Source organism: Thunnus thynnus, chromosome 23 (assembly GCF_963924715.1).
Source record: "Thunnus thynnus chromosome 23, fThuThy2.1, whole genome shotgun sequence".
NCBI classification, from domain to species: domain Eukaryota; kingdom Metazoa; phylum Chordata; class Actinopteri; order Scombriformes; family Scombridae; genus Thunnus; species Thunnus thynnus.
Window position 1 is genome coordinate 3,687,158 of NC_089539.1, and position 22,394 is coordinate 3,709,551.

General features: G+C 40.5%; 1 protein-coding gene across 3 annotated transcripts in view; it reads right to left on the minus strand.

The window, feature by feature from the left end:
• Positions 1-972: 972 nt before the first annotated feature.
• Positions 973-22,394, minus strand: part of scube1 (signal peptide, CUB domain, EGF-like 1) — a 123,186-nt gene continuing 101,764 nt past the window's right edge. For all 3 annotated transcript variants that reach the window (XM_067581060.1, XM_067581061.1, XM_067581062.1), the window contains 15 exons: positions 19,532-19,654; positions 14,868-14,984; positions 13,807-13,929; positions 13,537-13,656; positions 10,651-10,749; positions 9,157-9,273; positions 8,803-8,961; positions 8,244-8,447; positions 7,957-8,118; positions 7,187-7,354; positions 6,461-6,622; positions 6,070-6,267; positions 5,307-5,459; positions 5,063-5,142; positions 973-4,970 (listed from right to left, as the gene is read on the minus strand). In XM_067581060.1, coding sequence (XP_067437161.1) covers positions 4,818-4,970; positions 5,063-5,142; positions 5,307-5,459; positions 6,070-6,267; positions 6,461-6,622; positions 7,187-7,354; positions 7,957-8,118; positions 8,244-8,447; positions 8,803-8,961; positions 9,157-9,273; positions 10,651-10,749; positions 13,537-13,656; positions 13,807-13,929; positions 14,868-14,984; positions 19,532-19,654 — 2,138 coding nt within the window. In that variant the 3' untranslated portion in view covers positions 973-4,817. The remainder of the gene's footprint in view (positions 4,971-5,062; positions 5,143-5,306; positions 5,460-6,069; positions 6,268-6,460; positions 6,623-7,186; positions 7,355-7,956; positions 8,119-8,243; positions 8,448-8,802; positions 8,962-9,156; positions 9,274-10,650; positions 10,750-13,536; positions 13,657-13,806; positions 13,930-14,867; positions 14,985-19,531; positions 19,655-22,394) is intronic.

The following is a 22,394-nucleotide window of genomic DNA, read 5'->3' on the forward strand; positions in this document are numbered from 1 at the left end:
CCAGTGTGGATGATGATGAGTGTTTCTGATGTAGCATCCAGATCTGCTGCACAGATTATGTGGCTTGAAGATAAGAGCAATATTAGCAGCGTCAGCTAAATTTTCCGGAAGCGTACTTTAGGCTGGTTGTGTGTAACGGCACATACAGCCACGTCTGAGGAAAGATAAGAGATATAATGAGCAGATACAAGACTTTCCAAGGGCTTTTCTGAGCCTGTTTTACTGCGGATGAGAAGATTCAACATGGACACACAAAAGGGAGACGACTCCGGTCTTTTTTCTGCTACTGTTTTATTTAATTTGTTCAGTACTGGAGTTTCATGGACCAAACAATGGCACAACACTGCGTTACAGTTTCTCTCTTTGGGTACAACCGACTAACACAAACGTTAAAATTATTCCTCTACAAAATGGACTAAAGTACATACAAACATACACAGTCTCTTTTTCTATCACAGGCGCCCGGCACAAAAACTCACTGCTCACACACACACAGAATTACACACACACTATCATCCTCAGACTCTCATACACACACACACGCACACACAACATGCACCCATCCATTCACAATAGAATACATTCTCAGGAAAAAAACAGTCAATTATAAATTTTAGAGCAGTTCATATCATTTTTTTCATAACACTCATATTGAACAGTGCCCACCTCAAACAGGAAGCAGGCCGTACCATAACATGTCTGTGTGGCAGCTATTTGGCGAGGCCTGAACAACGCCTAACGACAGTATGATTTTCTTTTGGGAAATTAAATGATGATCCAGTGAGAATAAGCACTGACCTCACTGATATTTAAGGTTGTGGCTGAAAAGTTAATTTCCAAATATATCTGTCTTAGGGGGGTGATTATTTATATCAGCTAATGCCTTTAAAAATATGTTTATCTTTTAATATCTTATTCTGGGATGAGCTCAGTGCTATGCAGGACCATACCTGTGTTTTTCCCTGCTTCAGCCCATTAATTACAAACTGTGTATACTTAAAAGGACTGAAAACCGTTTTTCTCAAGCGCAAGTTTTTTTGATTGATTTTGTGCCTTCTAGCCATTGGTTTCATTTCAATACACAGTGAAAATCAACGTGCAGAGACTTGAAAAACCCATCACTAGGAACATTTAGTCACTTTTATTTTGTGTTACATTTAGGTTGTTGTGTGAGAATTTTCATAACTTGTATTGATGGTATGTTCAAGGACATTCCAACATACTATATTTCAAAGTTTATAGCTGAAATGCATTTCACGTTGGTGTTGCAACATCAAATCCAGAGGACAAAAACAATTCTTAGTTATCATGTGGTGCTCTCTACTGTAATCCTGACTAGCAGTTACTAAAATGCCAACCACAATTTGATTAAATGAAGTGATAAGTAAAAATTTGTTGCCGTGGAGAGATGCAAGCAATGTAGCAACACTGTTCAGAACATGGAGACGCTATGATAAAATCACTGGATGTTCTGAATATGTTCTGCAGAAAAACAAGTCAGATCAGGCTTTAATGAGTTTAAAGGTAGATTATTATGCTTGTGCAATAATACACTGACAGCCAGGACAGTGTGCAGCTGGGTAGTACGGAGGGTGTGTTTCATAAAATCTGTCCAAGTCTGGTAATATTTTTTATATTTGTTTTAATTGATCTGCTAAGAAGTATTGTGTGTTGTCCAAAATTAAAAACACATCAATGATCTGAACTGTTGCACTGGATGACATGTTCCTTCATTACCATGAAACACACACACTGTAGTTTATTCTGACTCAGTCCCACATACACCGTCCTGCTGCCAGAAATACTCACTAGAGCAGCAAATGTGGATTAAAATAGTCCCCAGTAAATTTCCTTCTCTTTCAGTGACAATTGCTAAAAACTACAGTGACCAGCTGTTTTAGGGAATTATTAAGCCTATAAAGCTGTTTTTAAAGAGTTACATCTTCAGTTGGAACCAATGGGCTTGGGACTGAGAGCCACAGAGTAGGGAAGTCAGGAAGTATTTGAGTATTTATTAGCAGGACAGAAAATATAGAAAACCATTGACATTATACTTTAAGCCTAGTGGAGGCTTTGGCCAATGGCTCTATGGGCTTGATTTAAAAAGTTGCTGTTTAACAGCCAAACCAAAAAGTGTTGAATCTTAGTATATCATGAAACACACCAATCACACAAAATACCAAACAAAAACAGTTAAGCTGTTGCAAAGAAATGAACTAATTGTTCACTGTGATGTATCATTTACTTAAATAAGCTGCAAGTTTCCTCAAAATGGTTTTCTGTGTGCTGGTACTGGTGTACCACAGTGAACTGAAAACAATGGCTGCCTGGAAGGTAACAAACCTAAAAACCTCTTGTTTGGAAAATACATAACAGTGCATGCAATTTGCAGTTAATGGGCTAAAACATGCAAAACCTCCAGTATGGCTCTTTAATCTAAAATCTGTGGGCTTTAAAGTAGCACTGAGACTTCCTCATCTTCCTTGTGCCCAGCACAAAGACTAGAAGCTGTAACACCAGTGAGGGATATTACATGAGCTAAACCGCAATTAAATGCATTTTTATATTCTGTCAGGGGGAAGCTTGTTTTTCCTTTTTCTTTTTCTTTTGGAACAAAATAACAAAGAGATCTAGTTCACTGGCTTACAGTTGAAGTTGCAAGTGCTACGGACACACAGACACTCAGACGGGAGATGCCTCTTATTCAGACTGTGTCCCTGCCACTACATTCACCTTCAGACCAACACTCCAGTCACAACATACACGATTCTCAACTCCAGTCGCATTGTGCAGATATAGCGTCCATCTTCAATACGTGGTAAAAGGATTTCATAGACATATTAGTACCAATGGGAATGACACAGAAACATTTAGTTGGGTTATAAAAGAAAAGCATAGTATACCCACCATACTTCCTATTTAATGGAAAGAGATTGCATCTGGGTGAAAGCAGATATTTTAAGTAGTTGTTTAGAAACAGGTATATAGTAGTATGTATGTAGTGCCATCATACAAGAAGCCATTATGGAGGTGCTTCCTCTCTCTGGCAGCTATAGGAGATATTCGAGGGGATGAAGCAGCACTGGGCGGTGAAAACACTGAAACTGTAGAGGTGGTGGAAAGTTTGAATGATCCCATGCATACGCTGTCTTTTCTCTGTGTGCGTTAGTTTAACGTACAGCCTCAGGTTTTGAGATGTTGAAGCTTCACCCTACATGTTCTCCTCATGTGTGTGTGTGTGTGGATGGGGCTTGAAGCTGCAGTAACAGAGATTTGGGGTAACTGCGAGCTACAGAGTGGGAGCAATAAGAGGGTTTTTCTCTCTCCTCCATGCCAAACGTGGCAAATTTCAAACAACACAAAAAAGGTAACAAATACGTAACTTAGATCTTTTTTTTTCCTACAGTTTAAAATATAAAATTCAAGTGCAATTAACGTTCCAAATATTAGTTACATCACATACATTTCTCTCTAAAGTAACAATCTGTTACTTGCAGGTAGTTTATCTCATCTTGTTATATATCTTTTTTTTTTTTATTTAAAAAAAATTACAATATAGACTTTCTGATTCACCCCATTTAATCTTTCCTTGTGCTCCAATGGCTAAAGCACCCCTCTTTAACATTTCTTTCAATTCATTTTCCATGTTTAAATGTGTTTTAAGTGCACAGATTGTTTTCTCATCTCTGTCTCGTGCACATTGGGTGGGTGGGGGGGGCAAATATAGAAATCCAATTCAGGATACATCCATGTACACTGTGTGGGCCTGTACATCCTAACACATCATGCATGTACACCTGTGCATGTCCACACAAACATACTTGTCTTGCACGTTTGTACATCTATCTATAACATCTGTGATGTGGGCTTCTGCAAGTTCTGACATGTTCAGTATAAATATTACAAAAACATAAAAACAACACGGAAAACAAAGCAGAGCAAAATTAAACGAGAGGAGTGAAAGGAAGAAGGTGCAGAAATCTGGGGGATGGTTTGGGAGAGATGGAGATTTAGTAGATGGTGTGCAGAAATAGGGTTTGACTGATATATTGGTTTGCTGATACTGGCCTTTTATTAAATAATAAGATTGTGTTTTGTTTGGAAAATGTACTGACTTTATTTGTTGTTCAATAAAAAAATGCTAATAAATTCTAACAGCTACTATAATTTCCCTTACAATAGAATATACTTAACTTTGTATGCTATTGTAAATTTTCTGAGTAGCAACACCTCTGTAGTCTTTTATATTTTCTTTTGAGGCTGTTGAAAAATATTCAAATCAGCAATTCAATATCCAGTTTGAACCTGCAAGACCAAAACTGTCAGATATTGCACCTTAACTGACCTAGGATATGTAGTAGGCGGAATTCTACCATCGTCATCCCAAACTGGGACGAAAAACACTCAATACCTGTAAATGTTTGGTATAAAAATGATCAAATTGAAGGAAACAATATATACACACAATATATCATGTAATGTATATTCTGCTACATTATAAAAATATTGGCACTGGCCTTTGAAAACCCATATCGGTCAAACCTTATAGAGAGAGCAGCGTTACTGGAGGGGAGGGGATCAATTAATGATGTGTTACTAGTTAAAGGAGTCAAAGATGAGGAAAGGCATCATGTGACAAACAGGACTGAGGACAAACACAGGAAAAGAAGACAGTTAGTCATAGAACTGGTACATCAATGTGCTGACAGAGGCAGGGGAGAAGTAGAGGGGGGGGGGGTTGGGTCTGGGTTTGGAGGTTAGGTTTGGAATGACGCAGGATGACGGGGGTCTTGAACAGGGCGGTGGAGAGGCTCCGTCTATTTGTACGGCCGTAGGAACCTGGTGACTTTGGAGCGCAGCAGCTTGATGAAGGAGCGAGGGAACATCTCTTTGGACTCCTGTGCTGTGTACCTGAAGTAGTTCTGGGGGTGGGCCAGCACGTCGAACAGGGCCTTTATCAGCTTCTTGTCCTGCGGGGCGGACACGGGGGACAATTAGTATCAGCCCTTTGGACCAACTTTCCAATCTATATTTCTATCATGTATACTATGTAAGATCATACCTTCAGTATTTCCTGGTGGTTCTCTGAGGCGTAGAGCCTGCCATCTCTCACTATGTCCTCTATCAGCTGCTGGTAGTCCTCTGGAACACAACAAGGTGAAATGATGAGGTGACAAACAGTTGTAAGCTTACTTTACATGTGTCTAGTTAAATGAAGGCAAATTCATGTCACTTTTCTTAAATAAAAAATATGAATTTTACAATCAGGATTTCACTTATGTGTTAAATTGTTGTAGCTGACTCACCATCATAGGTGACATAAGGAACTTGGAACCCTTTGCCACTGTTTCCCTCGTTGGACTTGAACTGGATCCAGAGCTTGCGAGAGCGAGAGGTGAAGGCGATTGGCCGCTCATAGGTCTGACACGTCTCGTAGGTGGTGATGGAGGTGGGCAGGGCTGGGAGGACACAAGACAGGTTACTGTTTTAGAGGGAGTTCAGCACTGGTAGACAGCTCAGCAGTCAGCTGCGTTGAAATGAATGGATCAGAGTTCTCAGACTTCTTAAAGTCAGATTTAAGCTGGCAGTTTGATAGCAGGTTGCCCAAAAATTGAAAAATGAATCTAAAACAATCAAGAAATTGTAATTGAATCCACATATATGAGCTTATCTGAGATCATCAAACTGTGGTGCAGTTCTCACTTTATAATCCGTACCACAGCTGGAAGAAAATTAATGTGCATGATGTGACAGCATCATTAGTGTCATTTTTGCATGGTTAATCATGCGTAGCAAAGGATTGTTGCGGGAAAACAAAGGGATAAGATGCCTCATTGACGTAAATACAGAGGTTAATATTTAATCAAAACTTAATGCCACATACAGGAACACACATGTTAGGAAAAAAATAAGCACTGTTGCACAGTGAGGGACATAAAGGGCCTTATAGCTAGACTTTGAGTTTTAGTTCATTCATTTTCGTTTTTTTTAATGTTGGTAATGTATTAATCATAAGTTGCATTAGTAAACTGGTAAAAAATGAACTTATGAATTGAAGTCTGTGTTTACCACTCTTCCTCATGACCAGCACGTCTCCACACTCATCCTCGATGGGGAGGAAGATCTCTGGTACCACAATGAGAATCCGCCTCTTGTGTGGTGGGTTGATGGTCCAGACACAGTCCACATTGGATGGGTAGTCTCCAGGGTAGTTAGGAGACTCAATGTATCCTGTGTACTCCCCCAGCTCACCTCCACACAGCTGGTCTGTGGGCAAAATAATAGAAACACCTTACAATACAACACGATGCAATACATCAGCAACTATGGCTTAAATGACCGCTGGTTGCTGATCTTTCTGTGGGTTTACACACCGAAGCCTATTCCACTGTCAGTCTAGATAAGGATCTCATATAAATACTTTAGAAGCAGGTGAAATATGAATGTAGAGCAGCGTTACTTTTGCAGTGGGAGACGTTGGTGGCACCATCAAAGTCAGTGGTGGTGTTCCCAGGACAGGTGATGCAGTAGTTCTGGCCAAACTCAGACTGGTAGGTTCCTGCTGGGCAGCGGATGCAGCGGTGGGTACTGGAGTTGTAGTAATGTCCAGGAGCACAGTGCACTGAGGAGGATCAGGAAGAAATCAGTGAACACACACACACACACAGTATGAAGTGAATGAAGATAAAAAAAACAAACAGCAGGCTGTCTAAAAGATGCATCACATAGCTGTGATATTATTCACGCCTGGATTACAGAACATGCATACTAACAAAGCACTAAACCCTGTACAGATGACTTTGTAATCTACTTGTGCAAATTGCCATTGCATACACATCTGCACATGACTTTATGCCAACATTAACAATGAAACTGCTGACAAATGGCTTGTGTCATTGCAAATGCCAGCATGTTAAATTAACATAGTTTAGATATTACATAGGGGGATGTCAAGCTTTGTCAGTCTATAGAATATTCCAGTATGGATGTTATATGCCACTATGCAGTAGTTAAGATAGGTGGCTTTAGTCTCTGAAATACATGTCTGTCATTTTGGGTATTGTCATAAATACCACAGAGTTTATTTGATGGTGTGCATAGAAACTATTAACAGAAACTGTATATACTGACATACAGGAGACACAGAGAGATGCACAGTGTTTGACACATGAACATAAAGCCTCACCTTTAGCCTCACAGTCCCTGAAGGAAACGGATCCTTCATACTTGGTCATGAGTCCTCCTCCACAGGGGAAGCAGAGGACGCGGCCTGGTTCTGGCTGGTAGGAGCCCAGCGTGCATGGCTGGCATGGACGGAAACCGTCAGCAGAGAAATGACCTGCTGGACACTGACCTGAGGGGAGGACAGAGGAAAATCTCCTCATTATTTTCCACTTCTCTGTTATTGACTTGATTTTAACTTTATCTACGCCCTTCATTTCTCTCTATATAACACTGATTCCAACTGTTTCAGCTCATTAAGCTAATTGACAAATGTGAGAATTTGTTCATCTGTGGGTAAATATTTTTCTGACTATGAAGATCTCAAAAACTGAATACAGTAACACAGGTCTTTGGTGCTCTCTTGTGGTGTAGCTCAAACTCACACTTGCTTTAATTTCCACAAGGTGGCGCCAACCTGATATGTTTAAACAAGCATAATGTCAATGTAGGAATTACTTATTTTACTGTACAGGATCACTGCTGCACTGCTGCAGCAACTTTCAGAGGAAATTCACAATTAAAATAAAATACCGTCCCCTTTTCAGCCATTACAAATTACAAAGAATTTTCTTTCTGGATAGATAGATACACTTTATTGATCCCCAAAGGGGAAACTACTATGTAATCTATATGCACTACAGGTGTAAGGTTTGGGACTTTTTAAAGCACTTTTTCTTTAAGGTTTGGAGCTTTTTGAGAGACTATCGGTGTAATGATTGGGTGTTTAGTTACCTCCACACTGAGACACATTCTTGGCCCCAGCGATGCCCTGTCCTTCAGTGCTTGGACATGGTTCACAGGACAGCTGACCCACCATGTCCTGGTACGTACCAGGAGGACACTGGACACACTGTTCCTGCTCCCCGCTGTAAAACGTCCCCACACTACAACTCACTGAGGAGGAAGACAGATGTCAGTGTTTTGAGGGAATACTTTCTGTGGCTCCTGCTCATCTTCCTCTTTATGAGAGGGCACTAATACTATGATACCCACTCACTACTAGTAAACTCCAATCTTACCACACTTTCCATCTCGCAGGACTTGTCCCGTGCTGCAGACCTCAGTGCCTTCTGGTACCCTGGATGGTTTCTGTGCCACCTCATACTCAGTCCCAGAGAACTGGATGTAGAACTGCTGTTTGTTGATGGACTTCCTGAGTGTCCGCATGGCGCTCTGCAGCTTTTGCTTCATCTTCTCCCGCACACAGTCCACATTACAGGAGTCTAAGGCAAAAAATGTGTTCATCTTAAGACAAACAAACTCTGATACAAAGACAAACTGATTCTTTCTTTTGTTCCTTCAAAGATTATATCTTGATATAACTCATGATGTGTCATGTTTCTATTATGTATATCATATTGTATTCTCTATATGGTTTGGTACTACAACAGAATTTCTATCGCCATTTTTGAGATTAATGATGTTTTTAACATTAACTGCCATCTTTCCAGCTTGAAAAACATGACACTGACATTTTATCAGTTCCGTCATATACTATTCAATATAGAATGAATTCATATTTTAAACTGTATGCATGTTTACTATTTGATTCTGAGTGGAGTTCAACAAAACACACACCTGAGACTTCCTCTTCCTTCATCTCCATCTCAAATTCAGCCGTGATGTGGGAAACTTCTTTTGAAGGAGATTTGCGTCCTCGCCGGCGTTTCTTGGATGAATCACACTTGAGGTTGACAAAAGTCACCTGGCAGTCATCGGTGCAGGGGAACTGGCCACCTTCCCGGTACAAAAACAAAAGTGAAGAATGATGAGGAGGAGATGGAGAAGGACAGTGATAAGGTGAAGATGCAGTTTTTCACCTTTTAGTTGAAACAGGGATTATAAGTGGTAGTGTGTGTAAAGGAGGCCTCCTAAACACAGAGCTGGGGTGTTGGTAATCCAGAATGACACTTTGTGTGAGACGTTCTTTACCTTGCAGGTTCTGCTTGGATGAATCTCTGTGTTTCTCCTTGTTGCGGGGTCTCAGGTGACACTTGGCATCTTTGATCTTGAACCTGGCCTTCTGTTTGATGGGCGGGGCCAGAGTGTCTTATTTACATACACAGCAGAAAGAAACACTGTTAATCATAATATTATATAGTGCCAACAGGTGCAAAAATGTACATTTTTGACAGATGAGCAACCATATTATGTTTGTCCTTTCTCAAGTGATTATGCAAAAGAGCATTTTTTGCTACCTGCAAAAAATTCAGATGAAACTATATTTACTATAAAGTAATACACCTCCAATGCCTCTTTTAACCTGACAGTAGGGGTGTGACCATAGACTGTACATAAAGATGGACGTAGCACGTTGTGATGTCACCTGTTGGTTTGCATTGGAGCTGGTTTGAAACTGAGAGTTGTAGCTAACTGTTGGCGCTCACAATCTGGAAACACGCCCCGCTACCTTGGACCAAAGCTAACACTAGCTTACTGTGAACACCGAGTGGTGCACACCTGGGCTAACGTTAGCTAATTTAGCTAAACTGTGTATCAAATAACATTAAACTTAGTGATATACTGTGACAATAGTCTGACTCAGTGCGAGTCCCAGAGCCAGGGAGTGAACTGTCAATCACAGCTGTCAATCAACGCCAACATGGCCAACATGACATCAAAGCTACTATAAGTATTGAATCTTACTAATGGAGCAATAATTTCCAAAACAACCACCAGCACACTAATTAAAGGGTCTGAATCTAGAGATTGAAACCATAATGTATGAAAAATGAAAATATTTATCGAAATTCATTGATGCTTTTTGAATGGGAGTCTATTGGAGTCAGGGATTTTTTGGAGCCATCATCTAGTGACTGTCAGTGGTATTGCACTTTAAGGTACTTCCGCATTTGCTTCACTTTCAAGCTGTGGTTGTTGCTGCTTGGGTGTATCACACACAGATGTTCAATCTACCTCCCCCAATCCCACTTCCATCTGCAAAGGCTCCAAAATAAGCCAACAGAGAGTCGTTTCTGCAGAGACAAGGACATGGTCCCTTATTGGCTTCACACCTGTGAGCACTGCTGGAAGAATGGAAAATGAACCCTGATCTCTGCAGTGCTAAGTGAATACTTTTTCCCCTGGTTTTCTTGAAATCGTCTCTTGTTACTGGCTGTGTGGTATCAACAATTTAGTTTAAGTTCTAAGTAATTTGATAACTTTGGATCAAATTTGCAATTTTTTCTCGTGCAGAGTGTACTGGAAAGAACTTCTTAGTCAGAGACTCCCATAGATCATCTTACAGCAGTGTGTGGTTGATAGTAGCCCTACAGATGCATGAATATTTGAAGGGGAAATCTGAAACTGGCAAAATATAAAAGGTACTGTGCTTCTTATCCTGCTGTACAGTAACTGTGTTGACAGGTTAGAGACGATTCATTTACACTGAATACCGCATTTCCTGTCACGCTTGGCATACTGTACCTGCACAGGTGGGTAAGGCAGTGGTGGCATTCCTCTTCTGAGGAGATTTACCAGACTGGACGGGCACTCCGCAGCTCAGTGTGTAGCTGTTCTCAGAGTCTTTAAGAAACACAAAATATTAGACTACAGTGAGAAAAGAGAAATCAGACAAGATAATGAGAGGTTAGAGAGGCTGAGAGCTTTTATTCCACCTGAAGGTCTGACTGGATCCTCCTGTTCCATCAAACATCTTGTTTTTTATGATGAGTTTGTGTGTGTATGCGTGTATGTGTGTGTGGTGGTGGGCTGGGCAACAGCACAGCTCTGATGGTTAAAAAGAGTTTTATAAATGCTGTGTGGCCTTATCCTCCTGTATGGAGCGAGACATAGGAGCGAGACAGAGAGCCCAGATCCGCTGCCATTTGACCCTAAACCCTGATTGAGAAATTAAAGGCCAAATGACAGCTCTATGAATCCTGTCTTTCTCTGTTGATGCACACATCCACACAAGGAGGCATTTCACATAAGAAATGACGGATGAAGCCTTCAGAGGTCATAAAAGCAAGATGATTAAATAAGAGCCCGGGTTGCATTCAGCCACAGGAATTTACATGGCTCCCTCCCCCTAAAATTAAGACGCGCTCTAAAAAGATAGAAAAACAGATATTTCACTTCATGCCTGAGAGCTATCCATCATTCTCACACGGCGGCCGCCAAGTTAAACGGAGCGTGGGCTATGCTATGGAAAAAATGGTGTGATCAAAGAATGTAATCGATTCACAGATGTGTGTTAAGTACTATCGCAGGAGGAGAGGCCAGGGTGCCAGCCAAAGTGCTGGGACGGGTGAAGCCAAGAAAGCCTTGCACAGTGAAAAACACATCAATCTGACTGGAGAGCCCTCCTGAGGAGTCCACATATACAGCAATAAAGAGCTCAAGCGCCTTCATCGAGCATCAGTGGCATCAAGTGGAGGGATGAGACAGAGAGCTGTGACTGCGGGCTGACACCACCAGAGGGCAGCAACATGTGCAGCATGACAGCATTAATGCTAAAACAGATAGTAAAGGACATTTGAGAGTGATTTACAGAAATATAATGCATTTCTTTTAATGCATAATGCTTTATCACCAACTTAAAGGTCAAATCTGTGATTTTTTTTCACCATAAAAATGACTGTTTTATTAATGTCTATAATGTCATAGTTTATCAGAAGTCTTGTTTATGTAAAAGATGGTAAGGAGGGAGAATGACTCACTTGTGATATTTATAGTGTATGTGTATCATTAAAGGCATACTATGCAGGGTTTTCATAAAAAAAACAATGTATAGACTCATACAAAAATAATCCCTTTCAATCATTACTAATGACCCACTAGAAGTGTGTGGCAATGTGTGTATTTGAAGAGCCCCTGCACTCTGCCTGTATTTTCTTATTATTTTGCTGTGTTGGGGGCGCTTCTGGGCATCAGTGTTTGGGCAGTGGGTATGTAGCCAATAACAGCACGCAGGGTGTGAGGTCAGGACTCTATAAAAATGTAGCAACCAGGTTACATCACTGTCTCTGTCTCTCTCCTCTGCTCCGCTCTGCTCTCTGTCTTTATGTCATGGATGTATAAGAGCTGCAGGTCTGTGTGCCTGACCGACGGCGGGGCTGAGCTACACAAATGCAGAGCAGAGAGGCCACAGTGGACAGGATGAAGCTCTGCATTCACACAAACTCCGGCTATGTGGCACCTTCCCGCAGGGTTGTGCTGAGATAAATGGTAAATGGTAAATGGGCTGTACTTGTATAGCACCTTTCTGACCACTCAAAGCGCTTTTTTTACACTAGTCGCATTCACCCTTTTATACACATTCATACGCTGATGGCACAGCCATCAGGAGCAATTTTTGGGTTCAGTATCTTGCCCAAGGACACTTCCACATGCAGACTGGAGGAGCCAGAAATCGAACCATGGATCTTCTGATTAGTGGACGACCCGCTCTACCTCCTCCCACACACTGGGGCAGCTGTGGCACACTGTGGCATGTTTATTTGTGCTTTAGAACATAACTGCCAGAAAACAATGTTTTATTTATCTGATTCACTGTTTTGTTCTTGTTAGCACCGCTCCCTCTCTTCATTCATTCTCTAGCTTGCTAAACCACTGCTGCTCTCTCTCTCTGTTGATCGTGGTCTCAGCTTGCTCTGGTGTCGTTGTGCCGGGGAGGAGTGGCCAACTTTGAATGCTGTACAAACTCCAACCGACAAATCCTGCATAGTATACCTTTAAATTAATCACTAACTAAAGTATTTGTTTTTTTTATTAATTAAAAGGAATTAACAACATATACAGTACATCCAGTGAAAAATGGCTTCTTGAATTTCCTTAATACACTGTTGTTACACTTTTGAAGCTGTAACTGGCAAATTATGGTATTTCTCCTTCATAACTATAATTATCAAGGAGATTTTGATTTTGATTTTATTTTGAGAATTTGATTATTATTTGATTTCCAACATTATAATTTATTTATTTTCTGTCATTTCAAGGACAGAACTATGCACACAAGTGTTCTTTAGTGAGCTTGTCACAGTATGAGTAATTTTTCATTGTATTCATAGTTGAAAATGTTGGTTTCATTGCCTGCTCTTGCAGTGTTCATTTTACAATTACGCTGCTGGTAGTTTGTTGTGACATTTCAGATGGTCAGGTTTTGTGTATCTTACCACCATGTTTCGGAGACTGTTTGATTCAAAATGGGCATGTTTGGTGTTATAGTGGCATAACTTACCACTACTGGAAAAGGCCATAGTTTCATTGCAAAATGAGCACACTGGTCTCCTTTTCTCACTTTTTTATCTGTCCCTGTATCTTTAAACACTGGGTTCCTACCTCTGACAATGTACTTGCATGTGTGTGTACCTGCGACAAAGAGGGCATTGGAGGGGCAGGACAGTGAGCAGACCTCTGCCCCTCCACTCTTGGTGCAGGTCAGCTGTGCTCGAGGTGCTGGCTTCCCATTGGGCAGACACTTCACCGCCTCTGAGAAACACACAAAGTCACATTACCATGACAACCACCTGGACACACACATACACCTGTGAGGAATCCACCACACCACACATGGAGAACTGTGGGCAAACTCGGACATACGCACACACACACACACACACACACAGAGTTGGTGCTTACCGATGCAGTCTTTCTTGTTCCAGTGGAGTTTCTGTCCAGGAGGACACACACACTCGAAGCCGCCCTGTGTGTTAATGCAGCTGTACTCACAGCTCCCGTTGTTGATGCTGCACTCATCGATGTCTGACACACAACCACAGAGAGCATTTTAGTCAGTATATGCAGTCTGTTTTTTGTTGACCACAGCAGAGCCTTTACATCCAAATGTGATAATCTGAGGTATCATCTGCTGGTCTGCTCTGCCAAACGCATATTTTCCAGTAAATCTGCTGTCAGATAAAAGGAAAGCTGAATTTGCCTCACAGCTTTTTATAACATAATGTTCAATCTTAAGGCTTGGGGATAAACCTTTGTAGTTAAAACTCTAAAATCAAAGTGAAGACACAAGTCAGTGGTATTAAAGTTGAGCTGCTTTCTTGTAAAATCTTGTCAAGTCTAAGACATGATTCACCACCTGTGTATACTGCCAATAGTGTTGGATGTAGTCAAGTCATGGCACCGCAGCCAGGAATTAAATCCTGGTCAAATAGTCAAATAACACCTATACCACATTTACCACTTGTAAGAACAATGAGCATACGTCAGCATACGTGCTACTGTGATCATGCTGACGCTACCTCTCCATCAGTGACGTCAGTCAGTCCAACAGCAGGACAGTCAGAACTTTACGTGTTGACTGAGCTACAGGTGTGTGACAGCACACACATAAATAATACACATAAACAAGCAGGAAAAACCAAAGACACATTGGGAACATGTGCACACACACACGCACACACACAGAGACTTGCTCTGTATGCACACAAGGATGCCAGCACACAAACAAATCATGCACACACACAGAAAACTCAGGGAGAAGCTATTCAGGGGAACTGAGGTGTGAGAGTGCTTTCAGTAGCAGTCGTCTGCACACGCTTAGTGACCCCTCACCTTCACACTCTGAGAAGCATTTCCCTTTCAGATGCATACAAACAAACACACACATTTCATCTACTCTCACACACATACTTTAGCTTTGTCAAAAAGCTCATGTATTTATCCCTTGCTCAGCATACACTCACCTCCACAGTGAGTGAGGCCGTACAGGATGTAACCCTTGTTGCACAGGCACTCAAAGCTGCCCGGGTAGTTGATGCAGGTGTGGTCACAGGTTCTCTCAAAGGAGCACTCGTCGATGTCTGAGGGAGATGAAGCATAAACAGTACCTGATGCATAACTGGTGAGAAACACAGCAGCTAACTGTGGCTTCATTTGTTCTTTTGTTGGTTTCTTTTTCAGTCACTCATGGATTTCTCATTCACCTAATAACAGTGATGCTTCCAGTGGTCATTAACCTCTTCCACTCCCCAAGGACGCCGGTGTCCATGAGCGACATTTCTGTCTTTCAGAAGCTGTAGCAGGCTCAGTTTTAAAGCTACAGTGAAGATACTGGTATCATATGACACTAGGCAACCTAAGGAATCTTGTTGGGAAGGGGTCTGAATAACGCTCCAAAGTTAAGCTAAGTTTTGGCAAGGGAAAAACTGGCATGACCATTTTCAAAGGGGTCCCTTGACATCTCACCTCAAGATATCTGAATGAAAATAGGTTCTGTGAGTACCCATGAGTCCCCCCTTTACAGACATGCCCACTTTATACTAATCCCATGCAGTTTTGGGCAAAAACAAGGCATTTTTTTTGCTGTATAAATGTGTTATTTTTGCCTATTCTAAAAATGGTGTATTTGAATATGTCTGCATACTGGCGTCCTAAACAGTCTTGGAATTGCATAAATTTGGTATGACTGGAAAGCTGAGACTTGTGGATTCAATGAGCCCAATTGTATTCATGTGTGATGATGTTAGTTGTAGTGAGACCATTTTTTGAAACTTGGTCTCACTGTATAAAATGAGCTATTGTGACCTCTAGGATAATCACAGCCTCATAATTACAACCATGAACTAGAGACGGAGGGCATTCAGAGGATGTATGGCTTTCATAGCTACACTGACAATAAGAGAGTTTCTGAACAATTTACAGAACAGAAGTGCTCACCATCCAATCGCTGAAAAATGCAATTCTTACAGAAATCTCAAAATGTCAAAAGTGTTTTGATGCCAAATCACAGCATGAATTTTTCTATGGTGTTCCTCAAGGTCTTGGTGTCTTCATGTGGTATTTTGGAGGGATTTTGACCATTTTTTATCAATTCTCGAGTGGTCAAAAATGGTTGGTTTTGTACCAAATCTGTGTAACAAATCACCCCAAAAATTGCTGCAACAACTTATGAGACATAACTGAGCATGTGAATGGCTATCATATACTTCTATCATAATGTTCTAAGCCCTTATAGATTCTAAATGTTCAAAATTTGAAAAGGTACCTAACCAAAACACAATGCTCATTACAGATTTATTACTAGAAAAACTTGACACACATCTCAAATTAATCTTAAGTTTCCCAGCTTTCAGACGATATATACCACTTCTGTGTGGCATGTACTGTTGACCTGCTATCTCCCCCTAAACATCCTCTGTCCCCCCAAAAAATGGGTCTATGGTAGGGGGGTGGGAGTGGAAGAGGTTAAAGAGGCTACATTTTAGTGCAGCTATGCCCTAATGTTCTACCAAGGTGGCTGGTAGGGTTACATAAATTTGTCAACTGTCAGGAATTTTATTGTATATACTCTTGTAGTTACCTTTTAAATATCTCAGTTACAGGATTTTTGTATCTACAGTACCAGTCAAAAGTCTGGACACACTTTCTCATTCAAGGAACTTTCTCATTCAAGGAATGGGAAGGTGTGTCCAAACTTTTGACTGGTACTGTATATGATAAAGTAACTTAATTTATCTAGTATTTCATTCACCAAATTAGACAAAAACAGACATTGTAATCTAGTTATTTCATCTACGCATGGTTCTGAATTGAATTCCCAACAAATATCCCAAAATAGAGTATATCACTATCTTGATATGATATATTACTCTACATACTGTGTACTGCGATAGAAGATTAAATCCATATCAGCCACCTCTAGTAGTTGCTGGCTAGATACTGACCTTTGGATGATGTGATGAATTTGGCTTTGGGGAAATTGTTCTTCCCCAAGAAAATACTGATGACATTTCTACACTTTTGTAATAAAGAATGAAATAAACAGCATCCAAAGCAAAACCACAAAAATGAAACAAAAAATGTCAATTAGAGTCTAAGTTTCAAATTTTGTTATTGAATTAATAAAAATGATGCCACCTGATTAGATTGATATTGGTAGTTTTAACTGTTTCTTCTGTTCATACTGACTGTGAAGAGATCTGTTCCTGTTGAGTCCCATGGTGATGGGGGACAAAATCCACAGTCCTACCTCTATGTCTTTCTTCCAAATGTATTGTCTTTTTTAGTATGAAATTGCCTCCTAAGCAATGTCATATTAAAAACACTAAATATGGATTGATTTGCCTAACTCAGACTGCTGAAGCCTCATATTAGCTTCTGCTGAACTTTAGAGTGTATTTTTGCACAGAACAGAAGGCTGTAGAGTTTGTCCCCCATCTTTTCCATTGAAATCATATTACTAAAGTATCCCTTTGTGGCTATGAAGGACAGAAGGAACATTTGCAATGACCAACATCTCTTTCAATGTACATTTGCTTTAAGACATACTTGAAAAAAAAACTTGACCTACTCCATAACGCCAGTAACAAAACAAAGTTTTTCATGTGTACCAAAAATATTTTACGGTTGCTACATCACTTCAGAAATTCAAGTCTTATAAAAACCTGTTGTCCTACTTTCATGCTACAACTGAAACACAGGCATACCTTCCAAACACATTGATCGGATTATGAATTGGTTGAGTCATGGCTTGATTCAGTCTAATGAGAACACACTACGGTTTGTCCTGCTACATTGATGAAGGTAAAGGTCAGTGGGATGAGTGGTTTACAGACATTTCAATCTTAATGACTCATTTAAAGACAACACAGACTGCTCACCGAGGGCTGAAGAGGCAATCCCATTAATCACAGAGGACAGTATAGTAAACAAATACATGACTAAACTAGGACAAGAGCTCATTCTAATACAGAAACACGGAAAAACTTCACTGGATTGAGGTTGGGACGGCTCACATTCACCGTTACGTCAATGTGTGTGTGTGTGTGTGTATGTGTATGCCTGGCTGCGCGTGTGTTTATGTATACTTGCACAGCACCAAATATTATTAACCTATCAGAAATGGAGGCCAGTATTTCAAGCTCACCTGGTTTATTTCAGTGTGTTCCGTGGGGTTTTACAGGAGCTAAAAATACCACTTGTTATAATGGAGTTTGTCATGTGGAGGAAGTTGTTAAGGCCTGGATGTTGGCTCGGTAAATACTCCAGGCAACTGTTCATATGAAGACTTAGGAATAGCTGGTCTGTTCCGGGCTAGCCCACAAGCACAGTTTACATAAACTGAGCCAGGTACACAGCAGCTGCCTACAGCTGTTTAATGTTAAAGGAACATATAGAAAATAAATGTTGATTTCTGGTTTGGCTGACGTGTTTTTTTTGTTTTTTTTTTGGTGAGACACACCCTCCTGATGAGGTGTTTCAACAGCGATTGCTAACATTTATCTAACTGCTGACAACATTCTCTCTCTATCTCTCTGCCTATCTAAACATTTAGAATAGAAAGAATCTTTTGTGGAAATTGCTTATGCAACTTTGGCAAATGATAAATCTTTCTGCTTTAGTTTCTTAGCCAATTCTGGCAAATGTTCTAACACTGGCATGTAGCGTATCACCAGGAGCTGTTTTCTCTGGAAAAGCTCACTGGCACAGAAAGAGCTGACAAATTAAACATTATATTTCATTTTAAGGTCATGTTGAAGCTGAACAGGCCAAATGTCAGTCAATGGGACAAACCTGGGAGCTATTAGCTGGCATTGAACAGTGGCAAAGGTGTGTCAGAAACAGGCACTGATGCTGTGATGTGGCTGAGAGCACTCAACACCACATTATTATAGACTCCACTACTGATGCACAGTTAATCCAACACATATACACACACGCGTACACACTGTTTGGTGGTTTTGGGTCGGAGACAGAAGCACCTCAGGGTTTTGTTGTTAATAAAAATCATTTTGTGTTTGTCTGCTCTCCTGTCTCGCTTGCTGCAACTTGTAACCTGGAATCTGCCTTTGGTCGTCCAAACATAACTGCTGATTACATGTGCACTACACACCCAGCCAGCAACAAGCTGTAGGTTATGTTCCCAGGAAAAGATAACTAGGCCAATTTGTGTGCCTGTTTGCACAGAGTCGGATGATCAATATGAATTTCTTCTCCGTCCGTTCAGTAGGTGCACTGGGACATGTTAGCCAAGCTTAGGGCAAGGACTGCAAGCATTGGACTTGATGAGGGAGGTGTATTTTTTCACTAGCACAAACTCCAGTGATTGTGTTAAGATAAACAAATGCCGTCCTTCAAGTGGACGAGAGATCAAAATTGATTGATTTTCTTATCTGACTCCAGCCAAGACACAAATTTGCTCCATTTTGTGTTATCCATTCATTTCCCTGATCATTTCAGCCACGTCCGCTTCCTTCTATGTGTGTATGATCATAGCCTCAGTGTAAAAGTCATAAAACAATTATTGTTTTTAAAATCCAAAACTTACTTGCCTTTAAGCCTGTGTAGACCTGTTTGACTGGCTGTGAGTCTGATAGCGAGACTCTTTTGATTGCTGTTAGTCACTGACCTTGGCATGTCCGTTCATCAGTGAGCAGTTTGTGGCCTTTCTGGCAGCTGCATTCAAAAGAGCCCACAGTGTTCCTGCAGAAGTGGTCACAGCCGCCGTTGTTCTCCTGGCATTCATCAATGTCTGGGTAGAGGAAATAAAAGAACAAAAGAGAGAAATGCTATTACTAAAATTGCTGGTGTTTCATGATCCATAGTAAATGATGCTGTATACCAATTTCAGTTTTCATTACAGAATGCAATAGGTCCACTGTTGACCGACAAACTTTTTAACTGCAGTGCACAAGGTACAAACAGGTGACAAATTACAAGGAAAATCCTGAATAAATGAGTGGAGAAACATGATGCAGAGCAACATGAGGGCTCACTAAATGGTCTGATGGGAGTGCTGAAGTATTTCTGGAGGCTTGTGGTGGACCACATTGTTGTTTTTCCTTTTCATTCATCATCCATTTGTGAACTACAAATTAGTGACAAATGAGCATATGTTATCAACAATCAGTGTGGTGATGGATCCTATTCTGGAAAATAGTTTAAAACTACAGTAAATGTGACATTGAACCCATTACATATATGCATATATTGTCCTTCATTTTACCCAAAAAGACTAAATGAATGCATTTAGTCTGCACAGGACATAAAACTAGAACAGAACAATAAGACTGCACTAGAGACCAAGCATCTGTCTTACTGGTGTATGGACATAAACAAGGTCCTTTTAAATATGGCTAAAATATATTCAAAGCTTTTGTTGTGAAGGTCCGTACTAGCATAACGTCTAAGATACACTGTGGGAGTTTTTTTTCCCTTATGCTCTTTATTTGTGCGCTTCAGTAGGCAAACAGAGTTGGCAGAGCTGAAAGACTGTCGTCAAGTTTCCACCTTATTTTAAACCACAATGCCAGCATGTTGTCTGTTACTCAAACACAAAGACGCATACTGTTCCTGCACAGCAGCAACAGGTGAACAAAAAGCCGTTTATATATTTATGGTGTCGGGTAACATGCAGACCTTCTTGACTCTATTTAGTTGTCTTTCACTGTCTTTCACTGTGATTTCATGTTTTTATTTCTTTCTGTCTACTTATTTTTTCACTGACTTTTCCAAATATGGTACATCATTTCATCATGGTGTGTTTGTATTAGGCACACATGGCATGGTGCATTAAGTGTTATGCTTGTTTAACAGGACTCCAGCAGGCAGCTTGGATCAGTCTTTGGAGGTCTAGCTTGGGGCTTGCTCACAGAGATCCAACTGTCTCATCCCATGATATGCTAGTTACCTGGAACTAATGGAGTAGCTGCTGGAGAGGGTGAGCAGAGACAGACTATCACTGAGAGTTGATTCTAATAATACCCTTTCAGTAAGTATTTGGACGGTGTGTGGCTTACAAAAGGGATAATTGTGCTGTTGTAACCTCTTCATATAAATATAAAAGGAAATGATGACTGGGGGAATGTCTGTCCTTTTGGTTTTTTCCATCCCTGTCTCCGAGAAATGATGTTTGTATACTACATATTTGCAACAGCAAATACTGTATGTTTAAAGAGAACCATAATGCCACCCTAATTACATTAACGACATAATAAAGATTCTTAGGTTCTTAGAATATTCATACTGACTGCATTTGCAAAATGTTTGCGGGCAGCCTTTGTTACATGTCATACCCCTCTCTCTATCATGTTTCTGTTCTTTTGCTCTGCACTTTCAAAACTGTCACATAAAGGAAAACATTACCCAAAAAAGAAAAAAGACATGGCTGTGGTTAGAGAAAGATGGTGGTCTTGGTTAATTATTGAAAAAGGTCAACAGTGACCTGAAGCACAAGAAAGTGTGTTCATTACATTTAACTGAAACCACAACAAAGATGTTGCCAGTGAACATAAAAACATTTCCTGCAAAATATGTTTGGCAAAACAAATTAGTATTAGTATTAGTAGCTTTTTTCATAGTTCAGTAATTTACAGTCATAAACTGCAACTTTGTTCTTTTTGATTTTGGTAAAGTCACCAAGACACTTAGTTTAGTAGGTTTTAATGAAGAGAAAGACAACATGATAGAATTTAAGTCTCACTTAAAAAACTGCAATGTAAGAAAAATTTGGAAAGTAAAGACAATTGGATGCCAGGAAGGAAGCATCATTAAAATCACATTTACACATTTAGTGACAATCCACTCCAGTTTCCTCTTGCTGTGACTGTCTGAGCTCCCATACCAGTTAGTGAGAGATGATGTGAGGAATCTCTCTATGATGGCTTCATAGAAGTGGACCAACGGGTGTTTTTTCACATGATACTTCTTCAGTTGTTGCTGGGCCTTTCTGATGATGTGGTTTATCATTGATGTTCCATTTTGAGTGTTACTGATGTAGGTGCTGAGGACTTTGAAGGGGTTGGTCAGAGATATGAACTGGGCTTTGATGTTTGACCTCCTCCTGAAGTCTAGAGCTATTTCCATTGTTTTTGAGGTATTGAGTAAGAGGTTATTATTAACCTTTTGGCGGTATTGAGTCTTGTCATTGTTAGCGTAATGATATTGGTGTTGTCCGGGTACTTAAATATTTTGACTGAGATGTGGTGAGATGTAAAGTCATTAGTGTAGATGAAGAAAAGCAGAGGAGCTAACACACAGCCTTGTGGCGCACCAGTACTGAGGGTCAGAGGGCGTGATGTAGCATTGTCAACTTTGACAGATTGAATTCTGTTTCTAAGAAAGTCCAGTGTCCAGTAACACAGGACTGTGTTGATTAACATGTCTTGAAGCCTGGTGAAGAGTGTGAGAGGGTTAATGGTGTTGAAAGCCGAGCTAAAATCTATGAACAGGATGTGTGTGTAGGTGTTAGTTGATTCCAGGTGTTGCAGAGT